General features: G+C 27.9%; 2 protein-coding genes across 2 annotated transcripts; both read right to left on the reverse strand.

The window, feature by feature from the left end:
- Positions 1–1,919: 1,919 nt before the first annotated feature.
- Positions 1,920–3,978, reverse strand: LOC123292190. The gene has a single exon (XM_044872754.1). The coding sequence runs from the start codon at positions 3,796–3,798 to the stop codon at positions 2,098–2,100; it is 1,701 nt and encodes a 566-aa protein (XP_044728689.1). The 5' UTR covers positions 3,799–3,978; the 3' UTR covers positions 1,920–2,097.
- A 5,239-nt stretch (positions 3,979–9,217) lies between these two features.
- Positions 9,218–16,556, reverse strand: LOC123293566 (torsin-like protein). Its single transcript, XM_044874428.1, has 5 exons — positions 16,530–16,556; positions 16,286–16,459; positions 14,692–14,957; positions 13,088–13,388; positions 9,218–10,317 (listed from the first exon to the last, which is right to left on the reverse strand). The coding sequence occupies exons 2-5, from the start codon at positions 16,449–16,451 to the stop codon at positions 10,049–10,051; spliced, it is 1,002 nt and encodes a 333-aa protein (XP_044730363.1). The 5' UTR covers positions 16,452–16,459; positions 16,530–16,556; the 3' UTR covers positions 9,218–10,048.
- Positions 16,557–21,981: the final 5,425 nt, after the last annotated feature.

The following is a 21,981-nucleotide window of genomic DNA, read 5'->3' on the forward strand; positions in this document are numbered from 1 at the left end:
TATCGTTTTTGGGCATAAATTAGAGATGTTGGTGGATAAATTATACTTGGAAGTAATTTTTTATATCGTTTAAAATCAGTGACCTTTCAGAGGGGGAAATAATCTAAGGGGCAAAAGGCAATGCCTCAATAGAAGTTTGAAATTTCGAGAGGATATTGACTGTAGTATGTCATTTAATTTATCAAATTTGTACGAAAATATTTACCAACCGTCATTTTCAAAAGCTTTTATTTAACTTGCAATGTATGTATGTATGTTACGGTGGATTCTTTGAACTCAATTTTGAAGTATAATTTCAAACGATTGAGCTGAAATTTTGCATGCACATTTAGTTTGGATGACAATCTCTTCCACCATATTTTATATAATAAATTTTTTCAGTCTTAAATTAAAAATTTTAATAAAAAATGCAAAAAGCTCTGAAATAAAAACTTTGGATATAAAAATAAAACAAATTTTTTTTACAATATATATATTTTTTAATTTTCAAAAAATTTCCGTTTTCAAACGTTAAATATACATTTTTATTTTATCACCTGAAAGAATATATAATAGAAAAAAATTTCCCTGTAATATATAAATATTTTCTTTTTGTTTTAAATATATATATAAATTTTTCTAACGATTAAAATAAAAATAAAAAAAACACTAAGACTAAAACTGCCTTTAGTTTTTTAAATTTTTTAATATTTTTTTGGCACATATTGATTGAGTTTTAATTAATTTTAATTAATTAAATATTATTATATATCGCAATATTGAAGGCACATTTATTTTACAATTGTTTTTATGAGCAATATCAAAAAAAACAAACATATTTTGCATCACAAATTTTGAAGCTTTCAAAACAAAAAAGGGAATAAATTACCAGCAATATTTTTAATTATATTAAATATTTTGATTGTCTTTTTTAAAATCTTAAAATATCCCCTTTTTTCATACAATTAATTTCCAAATATAAATTTTTTTTTAATTTGACCTATGGAATAATGACCTTATGTGATATATTTGAAAATTAAAAGTATTACAACTTGTTTCAAACATAAAAACACGAATTTATTTAACTTAATAATATTTTTAAGTATTACACACTATTATAATTACTATTTGTCAAAGTCTAAAATAGACTTTCCCATTTAGATGATGACAAACGATATTTTTTTGATTTGTTATAATTATTTCGAGAACACTTGCGTCTGTTTTATTTATAGAAATTTTATAATTATTTCGAACTTAACAAATATACATTATGTATACTATAAAATATATTTACTAAAAAATTGTACGTACAAATTTAAAAAATAATTTTATATTTTTATTAATATTATTTACAATTAAATTTTATTTACAAAAAATTTATCCTTTAGGATCCTGCCCTAAATACTTGTTTATTAAACTATAATTAAAATATTACACTTACAAAATATATTGCAGTGTATGAAGGCAAATTTTTCATTAAACATTATATGTATACCTATATAGGGTGTTGCATTTTAAACGAATGCATTTATTTTGTAGAGTAAATTATTTTTATAGCTTCTTCCAAAAATTGCTCAATTTGAAGGAGGAAAGTTTTGAATGATATCAATTTTTTCACAAGATGAAAAGTGGCACAAGTTTTTTTAGTGTAAACCTAAATTTTTCAAATCAAATTTTTTCTTTGGTAAAAATGTATCTTTCGATTTTAATTTCTTGAATGAATAAACTAACAAATTAATAATTTTTTTATTGAATCTTTCAAAATTCTTGATAAGTTGGAATCTACTATTCTCCTTGAAATATTTGATATCCCTAATATTTTTTACCCTTCAAATAACGTTGGTAAATTTTCTTCTATTGGTAAATTTTATTCTCATTTAAAATTAAACACCCTGTATAAAACATTATTTTAAATTAGTATTACAAACCGGATTGTCTTTCGTTTTTATTAAAAAAATGTTTCTAAGAATTAAAAAAATATGTACATATGTTATTTTTTTTAAAGTTGCACATAGCATACATAGATGGCATGTTATTAAAAAAACCATAGAGTATGACAATTAAAAAGACGCCATCTTAAAAAACAAAACAAAATGGTGATCTTAAAATAAAAAACGTTTAGCTAACTTGAATTTCATTAGCTGATTGAAAACGATCACGTAATTCTTGTTCCTGTTTCAACCATTTTTGTACTTGTCGACGATGTATTTTATATTTACTGGCAACAGCCCGTTGATTACCACGACATGTGTCATCGTTGTAATAACATTCAATGGCACTTAACTTAAAATTCAGACTATAACTTTGACGCTGTTTAATTGTGCTACCAACGTTATTTGTGGTGTTCACATGTTCTGGTACAGCGGAGGGGGGTGGTGGTGGAGATGAAGTTTGTACAATAATGTTATCATTATAATTATGATTACTCTTGATATTTAAGTTATTGTTATTAAAATATTCGATATCACTGGTTCTGGGTAAATATTCGTAGCTATGGTAATACTCAACGTTGTTATTAACGTAACGATAATCGTAAATAATCTCACCTTCTTTTTTCAACATTGCCTCATATGGTATTTCATTTTTCATGATTGTTGATGAAATCGACGAACGTCCCTCCGAACTACTACTTGACGAACAATAATCATCATCGTCCAAATAGGGTTTAAATAATTTAACAGGTTTTTTCGCTGGAGGTGGAACTGTATTTTTATCATCATTCGAACTCGTTACTACCTCATCAATTTTACGCTTTAGACTTGGTTTATTCTTCATTGATAAATCCCATATTTCATATTCGGAGTCCGTACGTAAATGATGTAGTTCAGCTCCAGGCGATACTTGCGTATAGTATGTGGGAGTGGGTAGACTTGGTGGAGCTGGATATGGTGGATACAAATATTGGGATGTAGGTGACGGACATGAACAACATTTTTTCACACTTAGGTCAATTGGATGATAGCGGGGGGGTTCATACATATATGATTCTTCATCCAAATATTCTTGACGATAGTGACTTAACGCATGCGTTGAAAAATCTAACGCTGTCGTATTTGTATCAGGTAAACATCGTGTTTGTGATTCGTCTATTAAGACATGATGATTGTATGGTGTTGTAGCTGCCAGAGAGAGGCATGGCGGGGATCCAGTTGAACTCGGTACACGATGCACCTCAGGGCTGATACAAACGGGCACGGGTGCGGTGGACACCACTAATGTTGTTGTAGTATTCACACTTGTTGGTTGTTGCGAATAGACAATTGGACTCCGTGCTTGTGGAATGTTTATATATGGTACACGTTGTTCGTGCATATGCGGTATATGTCGTGTATGCTCGCTACTGTTATTCATATGTTGTTGTGAATATACAATTGGACTTGTGTCGTCCTGCAGTCTGTGAACGCTCAAGGCCACATCGGACACACATTTCATATTATTTACATCAGGATTCACTTTTAAAACTTGTTGACTTGCTACTGATGTTGATGATATAATCCCATTTGATGTCGTTGATGATGTGGGTGGACTTGTAGCATTAGTCGAGCCCGATGAATTTTTAATTTTTAGGACACTATTTCGTAAATTTGTCTCAACTTGTAACCATTTTTGTATTTGACGACGATGTATACCATATTTTCTTGCTGTAGCCCGTTGATTCCCTTTACAATCAGCATCATTACGATATGAATCCAAAACTTGTAACTTAAATTGAGGTGCAAATATTCGACGTGATCCAATACCTTTCGTACTCCCTCCTTCCGTTTTTGGATGTTGATTATTATTACGCTTAATCACAACTGTATTTAAACCATGAGCCATGGTGATGAACTTTTTTGATAAAATATATTCTTGATAACACAACAAAACGATTATTTTCAAAATAATAATTTACAATACATTATTTGTTTTAAAAAAACTCAAAAAGTTTAATGAAAAAATAATAAAAACACTATAGCAAAACTATAATAACTCATTCGTCACAAACTCACTCACAATTCATTAGAAAAGCCCCCACTATCTTGTTGACTAAACTGTGAATTCTCATTTCTTGGCGTCAAAAAGGCTTTGAGTGGGAGCAGCCGCTCCTTTAACTGATTTTGTAACGACGTACGTTTAGTGGCGCTTAAAATATAAACTCTATTGTGTGAACACATATAAACATATGAAACATATGTCGATACTTAGTACAATGATTATGAGGCACCGACATCCGTTTTTGAAACAAGTTTAGATACATAGTTGCTAAATTTACCACTTATTTTCATTACATGATTTTCAACTGTTTTCGATCAAGATTTTCATTTTTTTATACATTATATCAAAGTACAAACTTAAAATTTATGATTTATGTCGAAAAAATGTTGAAAATCATGTAAAATTGAAAATTTTGAACAAAAGATTTATGTTTTATATGGTCAATTTGACAACATGGCGTGTGATCACACCAGACAAGCTGTCGCCAAGCTAGCAAGTCCAGACAACGCGTCTCTTCGATGCAGTTCATCCGCGCACATACAGATGGCTCACTTGCACATGATATTAAAATAATTGCGGGATTTATATTTAAATGTTCCATTTATTTCCTAAAAAATTTATTTGAAATAAAACAAAAATATATAAATTATTTTATGAATTGTTTTAATTAGCTTAACTTTTTATCAAACTTTTTTTTTAATCACTCATTTGTTTTTAATTATTTATAGATTCGTGAATTAATTCAACCAAAAATAATCCATTTTTATTTCAGTGAAAGGTGTATGCTCCAAAAAAATAACCGTTATGTAAAATACATTTCTTTCTGATCAATGATTCATTTAACTAGAGTTAACCCAAAATAAATGAAAAAAATACCAATACATAAAATAAACCTTGTATAAAAACGTACAAACTTTAGGATTCGAAGATCACGTAAATCCAGTTAATTTGACTATTAGATAAATATTTTCTAAAACTATCGATCCAAGAAATCACCCTACGTATCACACGAAACCATGCATGAAGATCTATATTTTGTAGATGGAATTATATAATTAAAATCCTATAAACATAAAAATAAACTCTTGATTGTTGGATAATTTCAAAAACTTTTTGATACTCTTTAAGTTTTTATAATAATTCCCTATCAATCATATTTCCTGAATGAAAATGGGTCAAAGATAGCGATACAGCTGAAATATCTAGTGATACAACACAATATTCTATAGAAAGGCCAGCCCCATAAAAAATTTCAGAATTCTAATATACAAAATTAAAAATATATATGGGTCGAACTAGAATATGGTCAAACCACGTTCTGTGGTAGACATAGAAGCCATTTGGCTCTTGATGAAATTACATTTTACATACTATTACAGAAATAATAATAACCGTAAATAATGAAGAAAACCCAAAATAATAAGAAAAAAAAACCTTTGAGTTGGCTTTAAGGAGAAATTTAATAAAATAAATTTTTAAGTTTAAAAGAAAAAATTACCTAAAATATTTTCAGAAAATGGCGACATACTGGCAATTTTTTGGAGTTTCTGAAGTCGACGAAAGTTATGAAAATGATGACGCAGAAAGAAAAACTCCACTAAAATTTTAATAATTTAGAATGGTTATAAATCGTTTGTCTGTTTTTGAAATGTATAGAAAAGAATTCTTCTTTAATCGTTTCGCATAGTTCAGTGAAAAACTAAATATTAACTTTTAAAACGATTTAAAATTATTGAAAATCATTAGGAAATGATTGAACGATTTAAAATGATTTTTCTTAACCTAGAAGAAAAATAAAGTGAAACAGCATGGATGGAATGATTTGAAGGGAAAATTAATAATATTTTTGTATAATAAAACTGGTTTTTTTAATAAGCTTACAATAATTATAAAACAAGTATATTGTACAATAGCAAAAACATTGTATAAAATTTGTTAAAAAAATTTCGACCAGATAGATTTAGGACCGCATGTGTAGATTTAGGACAAATTTTAGAACTATTGGAAATTTGACATACTGTTTTCAAATTCTTATAACGGTGTAATTTTCATTACCAGTAAAATTTCTTTTAAGGTGCTGGGAAATTTTAATTGCGCGAAAAGCTTAAAATTGACGAATAATTCATTAAGAACGACATTCAAATAATTATATAATTGAACAAGCATGTTTGCAATACATAATAATTCTTCAGTGTACTGCATTTAAGACGAAGACACCCTCAATTTCACACAGTCGTACAGACTGATGGGTCAAATTATTTAAGATATTTGATCGAAATCTGAACATTAAGCCTACTGAAAATTGACACAGAAAGATTGTAACAGAAAGCTTGTCTAGCAACTTTTTCTAATAGTTTTTTGCTACCATCTCTGACGCTAGATAAAATATTAAGAATTGTCCCTATTTGTCAATTTATAGTAGGCTGAGATTAAAATTCTGATTTCGGCTAAGTATCTTAAAAAATGTGACTCGTCACTCTGTATGACTTTGCAAAATTTCAAATCAACATACTTAAAAAGAACGAAAATATGAGAGTGTCTTCATCTTTAATGCGACACACTGTTTAATGCAAAAATCATTTTGGCAATCACTCAACAAAGCAAATTTTCCAGCAGTAATTTCCAATCGTTCTGCAATATTTATTAAATAACAACGCTTGACCCTAGATCTAACTAATCAGACATAATAATATTTACTCAACCAAAATTAAATTAAAACAATATAAATTATATTAATTAATAAGTACCTAATTAATAAGATATATCCGTTCGACAAATCGTTCATATTCTATATGCGATTTCTTCAATTTCAGTTAGAAAATAAACTCATTACTTTTATCTCTGTTTATTTACTAATACGAAATAGTCCGAAATTGAAGAAATAGCACATTAAAAATAAGAATTTATTCAATCCAGCAGAATAAATTAATGACATTTAGTCTTATAGTGGTGTATTATTACCTTGCAAAAGGTTACATGATTTCGATTTTTTAGTATGTTGTATATTTTGAGATTCTAATCTAAATGATTATTTAGATTTATACAGATTTTAGATTTTACTTTAGATTTTTGCTACTTTAGTATTCAAGACTTTTTTTTCGGCAAAAATTTGCGAGCTACTGCACCTCAAATGTTGAAGAAATAATAAAGTTTCATTTTTATTCACATCAATTCCTAGCTTTTAAGCTGGACTTTTGACACAAATTTCAGTAATTACTCGAAACTCAACGAGATAAAAAATTTCTTCAAATTTAATATGCTGTAGTTCGAAAAATATTCGTTGAACACTTTTTTTTTCTGTCCTAATAGTTTGTTAACTACGCCACGCTAAGTAATTTTTATTGGTCAAGTAAAATTTAAATTCTGAGATATTAAAAAAATTATTTGACAAAATAATGAATAATTTCAAAATGTAGGATTAGGCAATTAATACACAATTTATTAAAAAAATTTAAGGCAAAATATATAATTTATTAAAAAAATTTAAGGCAAAATATACAATTTATTAAAAAATTAAGGCTGTTAGACCTTTCGCAAAATAAAACCATTGCAGTGGACCCCCGGTAATCCGAAACAAAACGTTTTGTAAAGTGGTGTCGAATTATCTAATTTGACGGACTATAGAGTACTGCACCAACCCTCTGTAGTAAGGAACTTTTTGAAAAAGAAAACTTTGTAATTCGAAAAATTACATATCAAAGTGATAAGATTTCAATCATTTTCTAATTTCAGCCACGAAGAATTCATGTATTTATAATAAATCTGCATTGTAATTACCGTTATAGTGATGTCGAATTACAAGGGCCGGCGGATTACTGCGGGTCTACTTTATTTTATATTACAATTCAAATACTGTCTTTGAAAAGTTTTTAAAGCTGCATATTTTAACTTTACACATAACAGTGGTACGCCTTTACACAGACTTTATTAAAACGACGTATTTAAAGTGACTAGAGACTTGTTTACGAAGATATTTCTCAAATACATTCGAATTTTTAATTGTAAGTCAAATTTTAGAGAGCTTTTTTTTACATGTATAAATAAATAAATAATAAAAAGCCTCTCCACCTTATAATCGAGGTATTAAAACGGAAAAATGTTACGGAACGCTGTTATCTTTAAAGGGTTATATCCAGTTAGAATTTTCAAATTAGCGATTTTTTGCATTTTTGGAATGTACATATATTTCAGTATATTCTCTGAAAATTTCAAGTTGATCCGATAAATATTCACAAATGTCGAAACAGCTTTTTCTAAGCCGATGAGCACGATTTCTCCGAAACGGCTCGACCGATCGATTTCGAATTTTTACACAATCTTCTTAGATATTTTCTACAGATACTAATCGAAGGAATAAAATTTCTGAAAATTATTTGAATATTTTAGACAACGTTTAAAATTGGAAATTTTTTGAATAATTTTGATTTTTTTTTCTGTTTTTTTTTTTTAATGGATAATCCAAACCAGAGATGGTGCTCACCACCTGGAGGAGCAGAATTGTATCAAATTTTTGAAATCGAGATCTTAAAATTAAAGAAATGTTCCATAGTTATGCGTTTTTTATTAAAAAAAACTCATAAAAAACGTGCTTTATTGCGTTCGCAACTGGATAAAACCCCTTCAAATATTGAAAGAAAAAAAATTTTTTTTTGAGATAACAATCAGCAATAGTAAAAAGAACCAGGCTTTTGGACGAATTCGATTTTGTATTCATAACTGCAAAATTCGATTGAATTTAAAAAATAAATTAAAATTCATGCTTAGATTTAAAACATTCATCAAAGACTCGGTATTGTGTAAAGGAACCAAATAAATATTACGCATTTATGTTCTGTCAAATAAGCAGTGAGAATTTGAATAATAATAAACTAAAAAAATTAGCACCCTTCAGAAGTGCATTACGTTTTTGGAAATGAAAGAGATAATTAATTTGAAATTTTATTTTAAGAAACCTTCTGGTGAATTAGTTATCAAAAATATAGAGAGAGTTCAAAGAAAGCCGTAAAAAAATATACCAAAAAGTCTATAAAAAGGCGACTAATTTTGGAAGAGTTATATTAAAAATAAAATAATAACTTTTGAACATTTTAAAGTGTTTGCGTAACAAAACGCTTCGATCAAAAATAGCAAGAATAGGCTTTTGTCCACTAAGAATAAACGGGTTGGATAAAAGTTTCTAATGATTAATCATGATATGTAGATAGCAAAACACAAAATTATTTTTCATAAAAAATAAGGATTATTATTATTTCTATAAAATAATTTTAGTAAAATTAAGCATTCAGGCACGTGACGGCAAACACCAATCAGAAAGTCTTGGAAGTATTACATCATGCTATGACGAACGCTATGTAAATAAACAACATTACGTTTTAATAGAACGAAGCAAGTTATTTGATTACAACTGCTTAAAATTGCATACGCAAACATGCTTGTATGCCAAATCGTGATGTCATTCAAGGCGCCATGACATTCTACTTTGTTTTCGAAGTTTTTGAAAATGCAAAATAGATAACGCAAATAGTGTTTTTTTTTTAAATAACACTATTTTGGTGTAAATCAGATGCTAATGTAACGTATAAACCAATTTTTCAAATTTCAGACAAAAGCCTATTATAGAACTACAATTCAACAATTTAGTACATGAAAACTTACTAAAAACAAACTATTGTTTTCACCGGACTTCGTTTTCTTCTTGAAATTACTTTTGAGAGGGATAAATTCCATAAAATACTATTCGTTGAAAGTGCTGAACTATAAGAATTAATTCGATGACTGGAAAACTGGACTAACTATATTCCGTGAAATGGACTCTATCTTAAGGGCGGAAATTAAATGTTAGTGATTTAACGAAAATTTTGTTTTATTTAAAAATTCCCAGTACTTTTTTGACAAAGGAATATAATAAAATAGAAGAGTCATATATAAATTTAAGGTTTTCGTAGATACCAGAATTAAAAATAATTTTATTTCATAATGCGGAATGTAAAAGGGTAGGAATTTCATATAAACAATTTTGTGTTCGCTACGTTCCACCAACTCTTTAAAAATATGAGGCACAATTAGTTTTTTCAATTCCTAATTTTAATTTCAATCACAATTCACCCGCAGACGGTCTAGAAAATCGTCGAATTACAGAACCCACTTTAGCACTAATACGTTTACATCCAGCCGATGCAAATTGTCCATCAAAATCAACATATTCCATAATTTCTTTGATTTGATCACTTGTTGGACGATATACACCACGTAATTGAAATTCGTCTTTGATACATAATTCTACATGTTTTCGATCTAATGGTAAAAATGGTATATAATGATCGATTAAATGTGATTCCACGATATCGGCAAATAAAAATCCACCTAAAATAATAACCAGAATATATATTACCTGTGTAAAGCAATCCCTAACTTTATTTTGAGTGTTATGGATGGGGGATAAGTAAGAGCAAGAGAGGTTGAGGCTATAACCCGGTGCTAGTCAAGTATATATCAAGCTAGTAGAGTATATATGTAAATCTGTGCGTTTTTTTGTTACAGAGAGATACATAAATACAATAAACATACAGACGGGACCAACTGACCAAAATAGTAGAGCTAACAAACAGTATAACTAGAGTAACAAACAGTATCTACTGAATACTGAGTAATGAGTATGCCATGTAGTACCGAGTACTGAAACGTTACTCACGAATTTACCTCGTTACTCGGATTTTTCGTTAGTAAAATTTTTTATTCATAATATATACACTTTGACTTATACAGTTGAATTATAACTGACATAAAATCTTACCAATTGTAATTTTATTAGGTATAATATGAATATGTATCAAAAGTAACGGACAAATATATATCAAAAGTAACGGAAGTCAAGACCCAATTGATCTATGTTGCTCATTTACGAACTTGATCTCACTGTTTACGTCCTGAGTACGCTGTAAAAATTTCAGCTTTTTATATATTTTCGTTTTTGAGTTATCCTGTTGGCAGACAGACGGACAGACAACCGAAAATGGACTAATTAGGTGATTTTATAAACACCACTACCAAAATTTTGTTCATAGCATTAATATTTTTAAGCATTACAAACTTGGGACTAAACTTAGTATATCTTTCATATTACATATATACACATTGTATAAAAATAACAAGTGAAAACAAACAATTGACTGAGTTAATTGTTGAAATACCATGTATAGGCAGTGTTGATAACTCTGTCACATTTCACATACATACATATCTGACATATTTAACTGATATTCTCATATAATGCGCAAGTGTTGATGCGCAATCGTTTGTTTTTTTTGACGTCATGTAAATAACAAAAGATATTCACTTTGATATTCCTATATTAATACATACTATAAAATTTGTATCTAATTAACGCCCTCGTGGGTAAACAGTGATGTTTACAAAAAAATGTTTCAAACAAAAGTTGTTTATTTTTTTGTAAGGAACATTTTTTACATTTAAACTTTTATTCTATCTCTAACGGTTTACAAGATGGGTACTACGGACCCATGACCCAATTGACCCATGTTGCTCATTTACGAACTTGACCTCACTTTTTACGTCCTAAGCACGCTGTAAAGCTTGATATCTCTTTTCGTTTTTGAGTAATCGTGACCACAGACGGACGGACGGCCGGACGGACGGACAACCGGAAATGGATTAATTAGGTGATTTTATGAACACCTATACCAATTTTTTTTTGTTGCATCAATATTTTTAGGCGTTACAAACTTGGGACTAAACTTATAATACTATGTATATTTCATATATACATGGTATAAAAACACATGTTCTATAATTTATATATGATATTGGTTTAAAATTCCAATTGAACAAGTGAAAACAAACAATTGACTGAGTTAATTGTTGAAATACCATGTATAGACAGTGTTGATGCGCAATCGTATAGACAGTGTTGATGCACAATCCTTTTGTTTTTTTTGACGTCACGTAAATAACAAAAGATATTCACTTTTAAATACACAACACACACACAACTGATATTCCTATATTAATACATACTATAAAATTTGCACCTATTTAACGCCCTCGTGGGTAAACAGTGATGTTTACAAAAAAATGTTTCAAACAAAAGTTTTTTATTTTTTTATAAGGAACATTTTTTACATTTTTTAACTTTTGTTCCATCTCTAATGGTTTACAAGATGGGTCCTACGGACCCAAGACCCAATTGACCTATGATGCTCATTTACGAACTTGACCTTACTTTTTACGTCTTGAGTACGCTGTAAAAATTTCAGCTCGATATCTTTTTTCGTTTTTGAGTTATCGTGTCCACAGACGGACGGACGGACAACCGGAAATGGACTAATTAGGTGATTCTATGAACACCTATACCAAAATTTTTTTCGTAGCATCAATATTTTTAAGCGTTACAAACTTGGGACGAAACTTAATATACTATGTATATTTCATATATACATGGTATAAAAATGATATCATTTAACAAAATGAAATTTTTGCTTCGAAAAAGAGGACATTAAGAGTTGATTTATTGAAAAATAAATCATTACATTAAACCACTTTTATTGCTAAAAATCTGTAGAAAAAATATTCGATATTCGATAATAGAGCATCACTCGGGGACCAGGTGTGCAATAATCTTATGGTTTATTAAAGTCATTGGCATTAGTTTTTTTTTAATTACACCTTATAGGAACAAGTAGAAAAAATAACTAACAGAGACAATTGCTTAAAAATTAGATATTTTTAGTTGGACATGAACTATTAATTTTTAAACTGATTAGTCTTGTTTTGAGTTTATAGTAAAACAGGTTCGATTGCAGTGATTTGCCTACACTTTCGTAAAGGGTAAATTTATTATGATATAAAATTCATATTGTTATTCCTGATGATATAAATTATTTTTAAAAGTCAGCATAATTATAAGTAATTTTCAGCAAGGAATCTTATGATGGCGTCGTAATTTTGTCTTTGGAGTTGACCTTAAGGATTGAAAATCAACTTTTATAAATACTCTTCGATACCTTCACATGGCGATCGAATAAATAAAAATTTTTGGATCTTAGTACTTTTCTACAGTATGTTTTAAGAATAATAGCGAACTATTGAATCATTCCGTTTCTTTTGTTTGACTTACCAGCTTTGTTAAAAGATTCAATAAATAAATCACGTTCAAAATGATATAATTTTAATTGCTCTCGATGAAAACCAGCATTTTTCTTATCTTCATAAATTCGTACAATGTCACTGCCTCCCGTATTTAAAATAAATATAAATATTGCACGTCGTACATCAGCTTGCTCAATAAATTTATGTGTATCCAAAAAAACTTTTAACGCATCCAATACACCACGCGGCATTTTATCGATTTCATCAAATATAAATATTTGATTCGGACAATTTTTTAATGCCGTTATTATTTCTCTGTATAATTCCATCTAGAAATTATTAACAAAACATTTATTAATTCTACGGAAATTTTTTAATTTAAAATAAATATTCAAATTTTTAATCTGAATTTTAAATTCTTTACATTTGGTATTTAGACACATGGAAATTAAACAATACATTTAGGAGTAAATCATGGAATTTGATAAAGAAATGAGGAAGATATAGCGTACCCACGAAAAAACACTCTAGAGGTATAAAATGTAAGATAAATTTTGCGAATTTTAACGATACCCCATCAATTCAATGCACGTAAGGTGAAAATTGTGACCGAATAATTGATAAAATAATACCTACTATTTCTTGGTTCCATTTTAGCCAAAGCATAGATTTAATTTTCCTACTTATATACTAGATTATTACCCTATACCTTCCTCGTACCTATTTCATTTAACATCCTTTCGAGATATCTTTTTTAATTTCGGTGACAATGCCTGAGCTTACGAATAATCACAAACAATACATAAAATACATTGTGAGTAAATTCTGCTAGTTCAAGTATCTTTCAATCCGTATTATCCATAATTTTTAGTACCTTTTTGTGCCAATAGGGAATATTCATGAAATTTAAATTTGGTTCAAATGTTTTTTTCCCGTAACTTTATTGGCTGGGCATTTCAACTAAACCATTATTTTAGTAATTAATATCTTTTTAATTACTTAAAGTAATAAAAGTACAAATCCAGTGAGATAAATTAAAATTTCTAAAACGGGTATGACGTCATAGTATGTTGACAGACTGTATGGCATTAATTACTTATATTTTGTATGGTATTACCATAGATATATATATAATTACTACATCAGTCATTACAGCTCACATATTAATACGTCATGGACACAGAGCGCCAAAAGGACTGAGTTTAAACATCTCAAAATTGTTCTCTATTTTAAATATTTTTTTACACTAAATTAAGCATATGAACAGCATATTTGAACAGTATTTATATTTTTTACTATGTTATAAACAATGAATTAAAAATATAAAAAAAAAATATATGAATCTTCCCTATTGTATTGTTAGTGAATTTTCTCGAGCCCTCGGACTGAATTTTTGTATACAGGCACGTATGATATTAAGCCAATAACAATCTAAAACTGAATATATAATAATAACAATATATAGATAATGATAGTTGATTGAAATCTAGTAGCCAAGGGTCGATAATACTCTGATTACAACAAAAATTTTTACAATTTCCTTTACTATTTTATAAAAACAAATCCTGAAGTTCAATTTGAATTACTCGTTCAATAAAATTTTATGATAATTTATCTTCTCTTTATATTTACCTGATAAATTTTAACCCTTTCCTTTTCGGGGAATCTACTGGGTCCATAATAAAAATGTACATATTTACTTTTAAAACCAAGTTTATAAAAACTTTCAACAATAAATTTCGTTACATAATTTTTCCCAATACCTGGTGCACCATGAAAACTAATTGCTAACGCTTTTTGTGGATCATCATTCGTAATATGATCATGCAGAGCATTAAATAAAATTTCTTGGACTATATGTTGACCGTAAAGCGAAACCTTCAAGTTATCTCTAAGCTCTGAAACAAAATTTATTAATAGTGCCATTTTATGAAAAATAGGTTGTGTTTAAGATGCTACATTGAGTTAGAATGTTGTTCTTTATAAAATAAAGAACTTTTTTTGGAAATATTTGTTCGTAAACTGAATAAAATCGAATGCAAGAGTCTGTCTGTACTTTTATGAACACGTGCTTATTTAATTTTTGGTAATAATGATAAGAGGTGGTTTTGTTTAAAAAACTAACAACTTTTATTCATACATTTTTTCGAAAGTTGAGTAGATTTGAGATGCAACAAAAAGCACAGATAGATTTTTGGAATCTTTTTCCCTTTTACTAAGTATACGATATATCAAGTTGAAATTTAGGACGTAAAAAGTGAGTTTGAGTTCGTAAATGAGCAACATATGTCAATTGGAACTTGTAAATTGTTAGAGATAGAAACTCTCTTTTTGTAAACTGTTAGAGATAGAACAAAAGTTCAGGTATAAAAAATGTTTCTTATTAAAAATTAAACAAATTTTGTTTGAAACAGTTATTCCTAAACATCATGGTTTACCCGTGCAGGCGCAAATTAGGGCAAAATTTCGGTGTCCATTTTCTTCAAAACTATAAAAGATATGGAGTTGAAACTAGTGGTCGAAGTGACCAAGATTATCGAAAAAAAGAAAAAAATTCTAGATATTACTTTCGAAATTCTCGAAAACCAAATTGTGTTGGTTTTTTAAATCATAATGCAAACGCTGACATTCAACACTGTCTACACAGGATATTTCATAAATTAACTCAGTCAATGTTTGTTTTTTTTTCCAAGTATTTTTTCCGATATTTTATCAAAAATTTTGAAGAATAATAGAACGCATGTATGTTTGTTTATTTTTACGATAAGATAATTTTAATACAAGGAAGAATATTTTACAAAGATATTAATCAAATGCCTGTTAACCTTACAATCGCAAAAACAAGCATATCAAGTTGTTTTTAACTTGATTACAGAACTTTCTAAATATGAGCTCAGTTGATGCGGTTAATTGCAGAAGCTAATAAATAAAATAAAAACTTTTAACGACTTTTGAAAGGATTTTTATAATAGTACAACACGATTCTAAATGAATATTAATAGGCTTAAGAAATCGAAGCAAACTAAATATAGACTGTCTTTTATTCGGAATTTTCACATATATGTTTTTTTTTCGCTACTTGTGCTATTTGATTTTTTTGTTGTCTGAATTTGAAAGTATTTCCTTATTTATATAATCATAAATTCAACATTTTCTTTACACCCTAATATTATATTCCTTCCAAAATATTATATTCAATAAATACAAGTTATATTTTTATACGTACTGTTCATATTTTGAGGAATATATTCGGAATTACAACATTCATGTAATTTACATGCCGTATTATCAACAAAAGTTTTTCCAATACTCGATAAAATACCACCAATAGTCCATGTATGTACATTGGCTATTAATAATAAAAATATACATATATTTACTGTAACAATCATTTTTAAATCTAAAAAAGAAAGTTTTTTGCTGTTAATAAATCGCTTTGGTATTAATATTGAATATAAAGTTTTTCGAACCTTATTCTATAAATGTTTACAAAAATACTATTAAATACTTTATAAATTATAATACAATTTAAAAATACTACAAATCAATGTATTATTTTAAAAGGAGTATGCTTATATGTGACATTCTATGACTTTTTTTTCAAAAGTCACATTTTGATAAGTAATGAAGTTTAATAAAAATTCAGTTTTTAAAACACTTAAATTCCCCCGAAGATAAGGTGTTATAACTTAAATCCAAGCTTACAACTTTACTGATACAAAACACACTAATATTCTTCTACTTGTATTATTATATATTTCGTGTAGCTTGAACAATTTTAACTAAAGAAATTAGACAAAATAGAATATACGTAAAAAGGGTTCTCAGTTGAAAAATTTTCAAGGTAAAGGATAAGATCATTATTTAGTTTAAAATACAACTTTTGTAGAGACGAATTTTTTATTTCGGTCCCGACTGGTGCTTATTAAGCACCGTTTATTTATTGTTAGCCAGTGTCCTTCAACAAAGCACGCCCTACTTATCTGAAATACACTATTAAATAAAAAACTTGATTAAAAAAATTATGTTTAAATTCAAATAGTTAAAATCTTTAATGGCATTAGAATATTTCTAATCGATAACCAATTCATAATTAAGTTATTATATTTTTCATACATCCGTGCACCAAAGTTGATTTTTTAAAATAAAACTTTAGTTAACGAATTTCCTCATAGTTAAATGTTGGTAGGAGTGATTGATAGGAAAATGTCATTTGAGACAAGTGCTGACGAATAATATTTTTTGAGTGTTTGTACGGTAAAAATTGATTGATCGAGTTTTCAAAGGAAATATTTTTCTAAAACATTTTTTCAATCACTTTTTGTTTTAAAGGTAACTGATTTTCATTTATTTGAATTTGATTTAATTGATTTATTCATTTGTTAATTATTTAATTAGCCACACCCGTGAGTGGCGATCGATGGATTGGCTTAACTTATTGATTCATTTCTATTTTTGGTACTTCAAATATTAGTATAACTTACTTATCTTAAATTTTTTCTAGAATTAAAACTAGGGGCTTAAATTTGACTCCCTAATCTATATTTTAATGTTAAAAGAGGTGGTAAAGTTCTTTGAGAAAAGATAATGGGACAATTTTTTCTTAAAAATTAACATTTTTTGTAATAAATAGCCGGCAACAATATTGACAATCCGATAAATTTTGGGGTTAAATAAAAAATTTGTTTGATGATTAATTATTTTGAGTATGTAAAAAAACTGATAAGAAATGTTTTTAATTTGATAAATTATCAATACATAAAAACTTAGCTAGTTACTCATTGAGCAATTATCAATTCACTGATTTAAATTGGTAATAATTTTTTTTATCTTTTAAATCCAGGAAATAATTTAGAGGTACACTCTATATTTATAATCGTAATGGTTGGCCAATTTAATCTAAATTTTTAACAACACTATTAATATATAAAATGAAATGGATCTATACATTTGACTTTTACTGTTTAAAATTTTCTTTTACATAAAATTGCTTTTGTAAAAAGCCAAAATAAAAATGTAAACTGTGAGAAATTCAGTTTATTTTTCTAGTTTCTCACAGACTTTGATGGGTAGATCAAAACTCTCTACCGGACTGTATGTTTCTAAAATAAGAATTCAGTTGATTAACACCAAAATATGCTATCAGCTAATTGGATTGATTTTAGGAACATTTACCAGTTTATTCGTTACAAATTAGGGCACCACCAAATTAGTTGAAATTTAATTCGTTAATATAAAATTCAGACAGGTATTTAATTTTTTGATAAAAGCTCAAGTTTTTACGATTTATAAATGTATATTTACGTTTATTTAAATATTTATAATTCAAAGAATGTAAAATTCGAATATGCAAAATATTCGATGTACATTGCCGTACAATAATTTTGTTTTCAGATATTTTATTTCGAAATTTTGAAATACAGAAAGTCATGAATTTGCGATTCCTTCTAGCTAATGATTTATTGTTTAGCGGTCTCAAACGGAGAGCCAAAAAGTACTTCATAAAAAATTATCGTAACGAGAGAAAATATAATCATCTCGATAATATCTCTGAGTACTATTTAAATTTTCATTTTCTTATGTCTTAGATATTTTGAGAAAATTGATGAAAAAGTATAGTTTTCAAAGTTTTTCTTCAGAAAATGTAAAAGAGTATTTCTTATAAAAAACTCTACAACTTTTGTACTAAAATAATTTTTCAAAAATCTAATGGAAATGATAGAAATTCGACATAGTATTTTTAACGTTTATAGCTCTGAAAGGTAGCGTTTAGGATGGAAATTTTATTGATTTATAAACACGCCTATGATAGCTCGTCTACAGAAAAGTGTTCATGGCTATTTTTAATTAAATTTTTTTATAACGGCTTTTTTCAAGTAAGCTTATACCGTTATTTAAATTATCTTTCTTCTGATATCAATTCCGATTGGCTAACAAATCGGTGTAGTTACTCATATTGACTTACCTGTTCATACGATATGAACAGATCTACACCGATATGTTAACCGATCGAAATTGGTACTAGAAGAAAGGTAATTTAATTGTAAAAATAAGGGTATAGGCTTGCCTGCAAAAAAAAAACCGTTAATGTTGATTAAAATTGGTGTGTTTATAAATGAAAAAGAAAATTTCATAAAAAAAATGTTCCATCTTTGTTGACTTTGGAATTGAGACATATTTATTGAAATAAATAGCACTATACTCGAAATAAAATGTCTCCTCTGGTTATCAGATGGATGAAAGTCGACCTTACCCCGTCTACTGTCCTATGATACATCCGGTATATTTCATATGTAATAATATTTTTTTTAAAATCTATTTAAGTAAATACTAATCTATATTATCATGTTTGCAAATAATTAGAGAAATTTTTATTTAATTTTATCAATAAAAAAACAATTAGAGAAAACTATTTAATGTGATTATTTGTCTAACCCTGGTATCTATTCACACACTCTAAAATATGTGAAATAGAAAACCCGTTGAAACGGTGTTGATAAAGAGACAATATTTTCATACTTGAAAATCGATGTAGGGGTAATAAATATGTCTCGTAATCGTTGTCTGAAAAGGTAAATAAAATTGTCATTGCAGTTCAAGTTCAAAATTATCTATTTCACTTCAGATTATAGAGAATTTTTTTCTGCGCTAAATTACAGGAGTTATTTTTTTATTTATTTAAATAGGTTCAGTATCACGTACTGAATGTAAATGCACAAAATCCTTACAAAAATAGGCGGTAGAAGTGCCTCCATTTTAAGGAAAATCGTTTTGTGCTATATCTCCATAACCGTGCAATTTTAAAATGGAATTTTTTTGCTCCTTCATCAATCAAATGAAAAAGTATCCATCTTGTAAATCGTTAGAGATAGAACAAAAGTTTAAAAGTAAAAGTTATTCCTTATAAAAAAATTACCGGAAGTATTTTCTGGAAAACTTTTTTGTTTTTCTTGAATGTTTCACATAACCACTAGTTGAAGTTAACCTGAAAACACCTTTTTTTTATAGTTTTGGAGAAAATGGACACCAAAGATTTTTCCTAAGTTGTGCTCTCACGGGTAAACAGTGATGTTTACGAAAGAATGATTCAAATAAAAATTGTTAATTTTTTTATAAAGAATAACTTTTACATTTAAACTTTTGTTCCGTCTCTAACGGTTTACAAGATGGATACTTTTTCATTTGATTGAATGAGCAAAAATATTCCATCTAAATTGGCATATCTCGGTCAATTTTGAAGTTGTAAAAAGAAAAAACGAAGCATAAATAGTTCAGCTAGAAATTTTTATACCATGTATACGAAATATACGAAGGTATACTAAGTTTAGTCCCAAGTTTTTAACGCTTGTCTGTTTGTCTGTCGTCTGTCCGTCTGTCATCACGATTACTCAAAAACGAAAGGAGATATCAAGCTGAAATAATATAGCGTGCTGAGGACGTTAAAAGTGAGGTCAAGTTCGTAAATGAGCAACATAGGTCAATTGGGTCTTCATCTTGTAAACCGTTAGAGATAGAACAAAAGTTTAAATGTTCCTTATAAAAAAATAAACAACTTTTGTTTGAAACATTTTTTCGTAAACATCACTGTTTACCCTTGAGAGCGCATATTATGCGAAAATTGTAGTATTATATGGGTATATCTAATGCATAGTTTTTTTTGTAATCAGTAAAAACCTGATTAAAAGCTCCCTTCTACCCACCAAAAATGGGGGTTTATTAAATTTAATATCGTTTGACTATATTATTTATATCGTAAGTTTACAAAGTAAAAATAAAAATACCTCTTAGAATCTTTAGTGTCTAGCCTAAACTTTTCCTACAGTACATAATCTTTTCAATTAAGTACATCGAAATATATTAACATTTTACGTCGTTTCTTAAATGGAAAAAAATCTCATATAAAAAAAACTTTGATATCGACATCAAATGGGAGACCTTTTAGATTAAAACGAATTCTGATAATTTTCTTTATTTTTTTTCATTCAGTGAGTAACTGAGTCACCTTTCGCCTTATGTATACATATTAATTTATAAAACTTGTTTTTTACTTTTAAGATCGTTTTTGGACAATATTTTTTTTTTTTTTTGAAATGTGAGTATATTGAACAGAGGATATTCAAGATAAATATATAGTATTATACAGAATATACATGTTAAATACCAGCAATGCAGCTAGTCTGCAGTGTATTCAACATACATTGAATTAACTCCAGCGAATATTTTAACTACAGACGATACCATTGATTTATTTGACCGACTTTTGGAGTCAACTACATAAGTATAATACTAACACGAACGTCTCCACTCTACTGTTTCCATTAAGTATAATAAAATCCTATCCATTTAAAAAACACAGTTATTTTAAAAATAGAAATTATTTTGCACTTGAATAGTTGAATTCATTGATATTTGTGTTATTTGTACACCCATGTTATAAAAATTATTTACAAAAATTACTTAATTGTTTAATTAAAAATGTTATAAGTGACCTCATCGACATAAAAATAAACTGAGATCATCACTCTGTTATTACTTAATAGTTAAGCGGAGGTGAATTGTGGAAGTGTTCTTGAATTTGTTTTTTTCGGTATAAAAATATTTTTAGTATTTTAATAATAAAGGGCGTTTCTTTATTATATTTTTTAAATCGAAATATTTTTTAAATAGTATCAAATGTGGTCAAGCGAAGATCTAAAAATTTTTTTTGATAGGAGCAATATGACCTTTTTTGATTTATTAAGGATGTACGAGCTCCAAAGCAATTTTAAATAAAAAGCTTGTTTTTTTTTTTATATGAAGTTGGACTAAGTTTAAATCAATTTTGAAATTTTTTAGGGAGGGGGGGGTTGCCCGATTATTTTAATAAATAAATTACTTCATATTAAAGGTAGTCATATTTAAAATTGGCCTTATGGAAAAACG

The sequence above is a fragment of the Chrysoperla carnea genome, chromosome 2 (assembly GCF_905475395.1).
Source record: "Chrysoperla carnea chromosome 2, inChrCarn1.1, whole genome shotgun sequence".
NCBI classification, from domain to species: Eukaryota; Metazoa; Arthropoda; class Insecta; order Neuroptera; family Chrysopidae; genus Chrysoperla; species Chrysoperla carnea.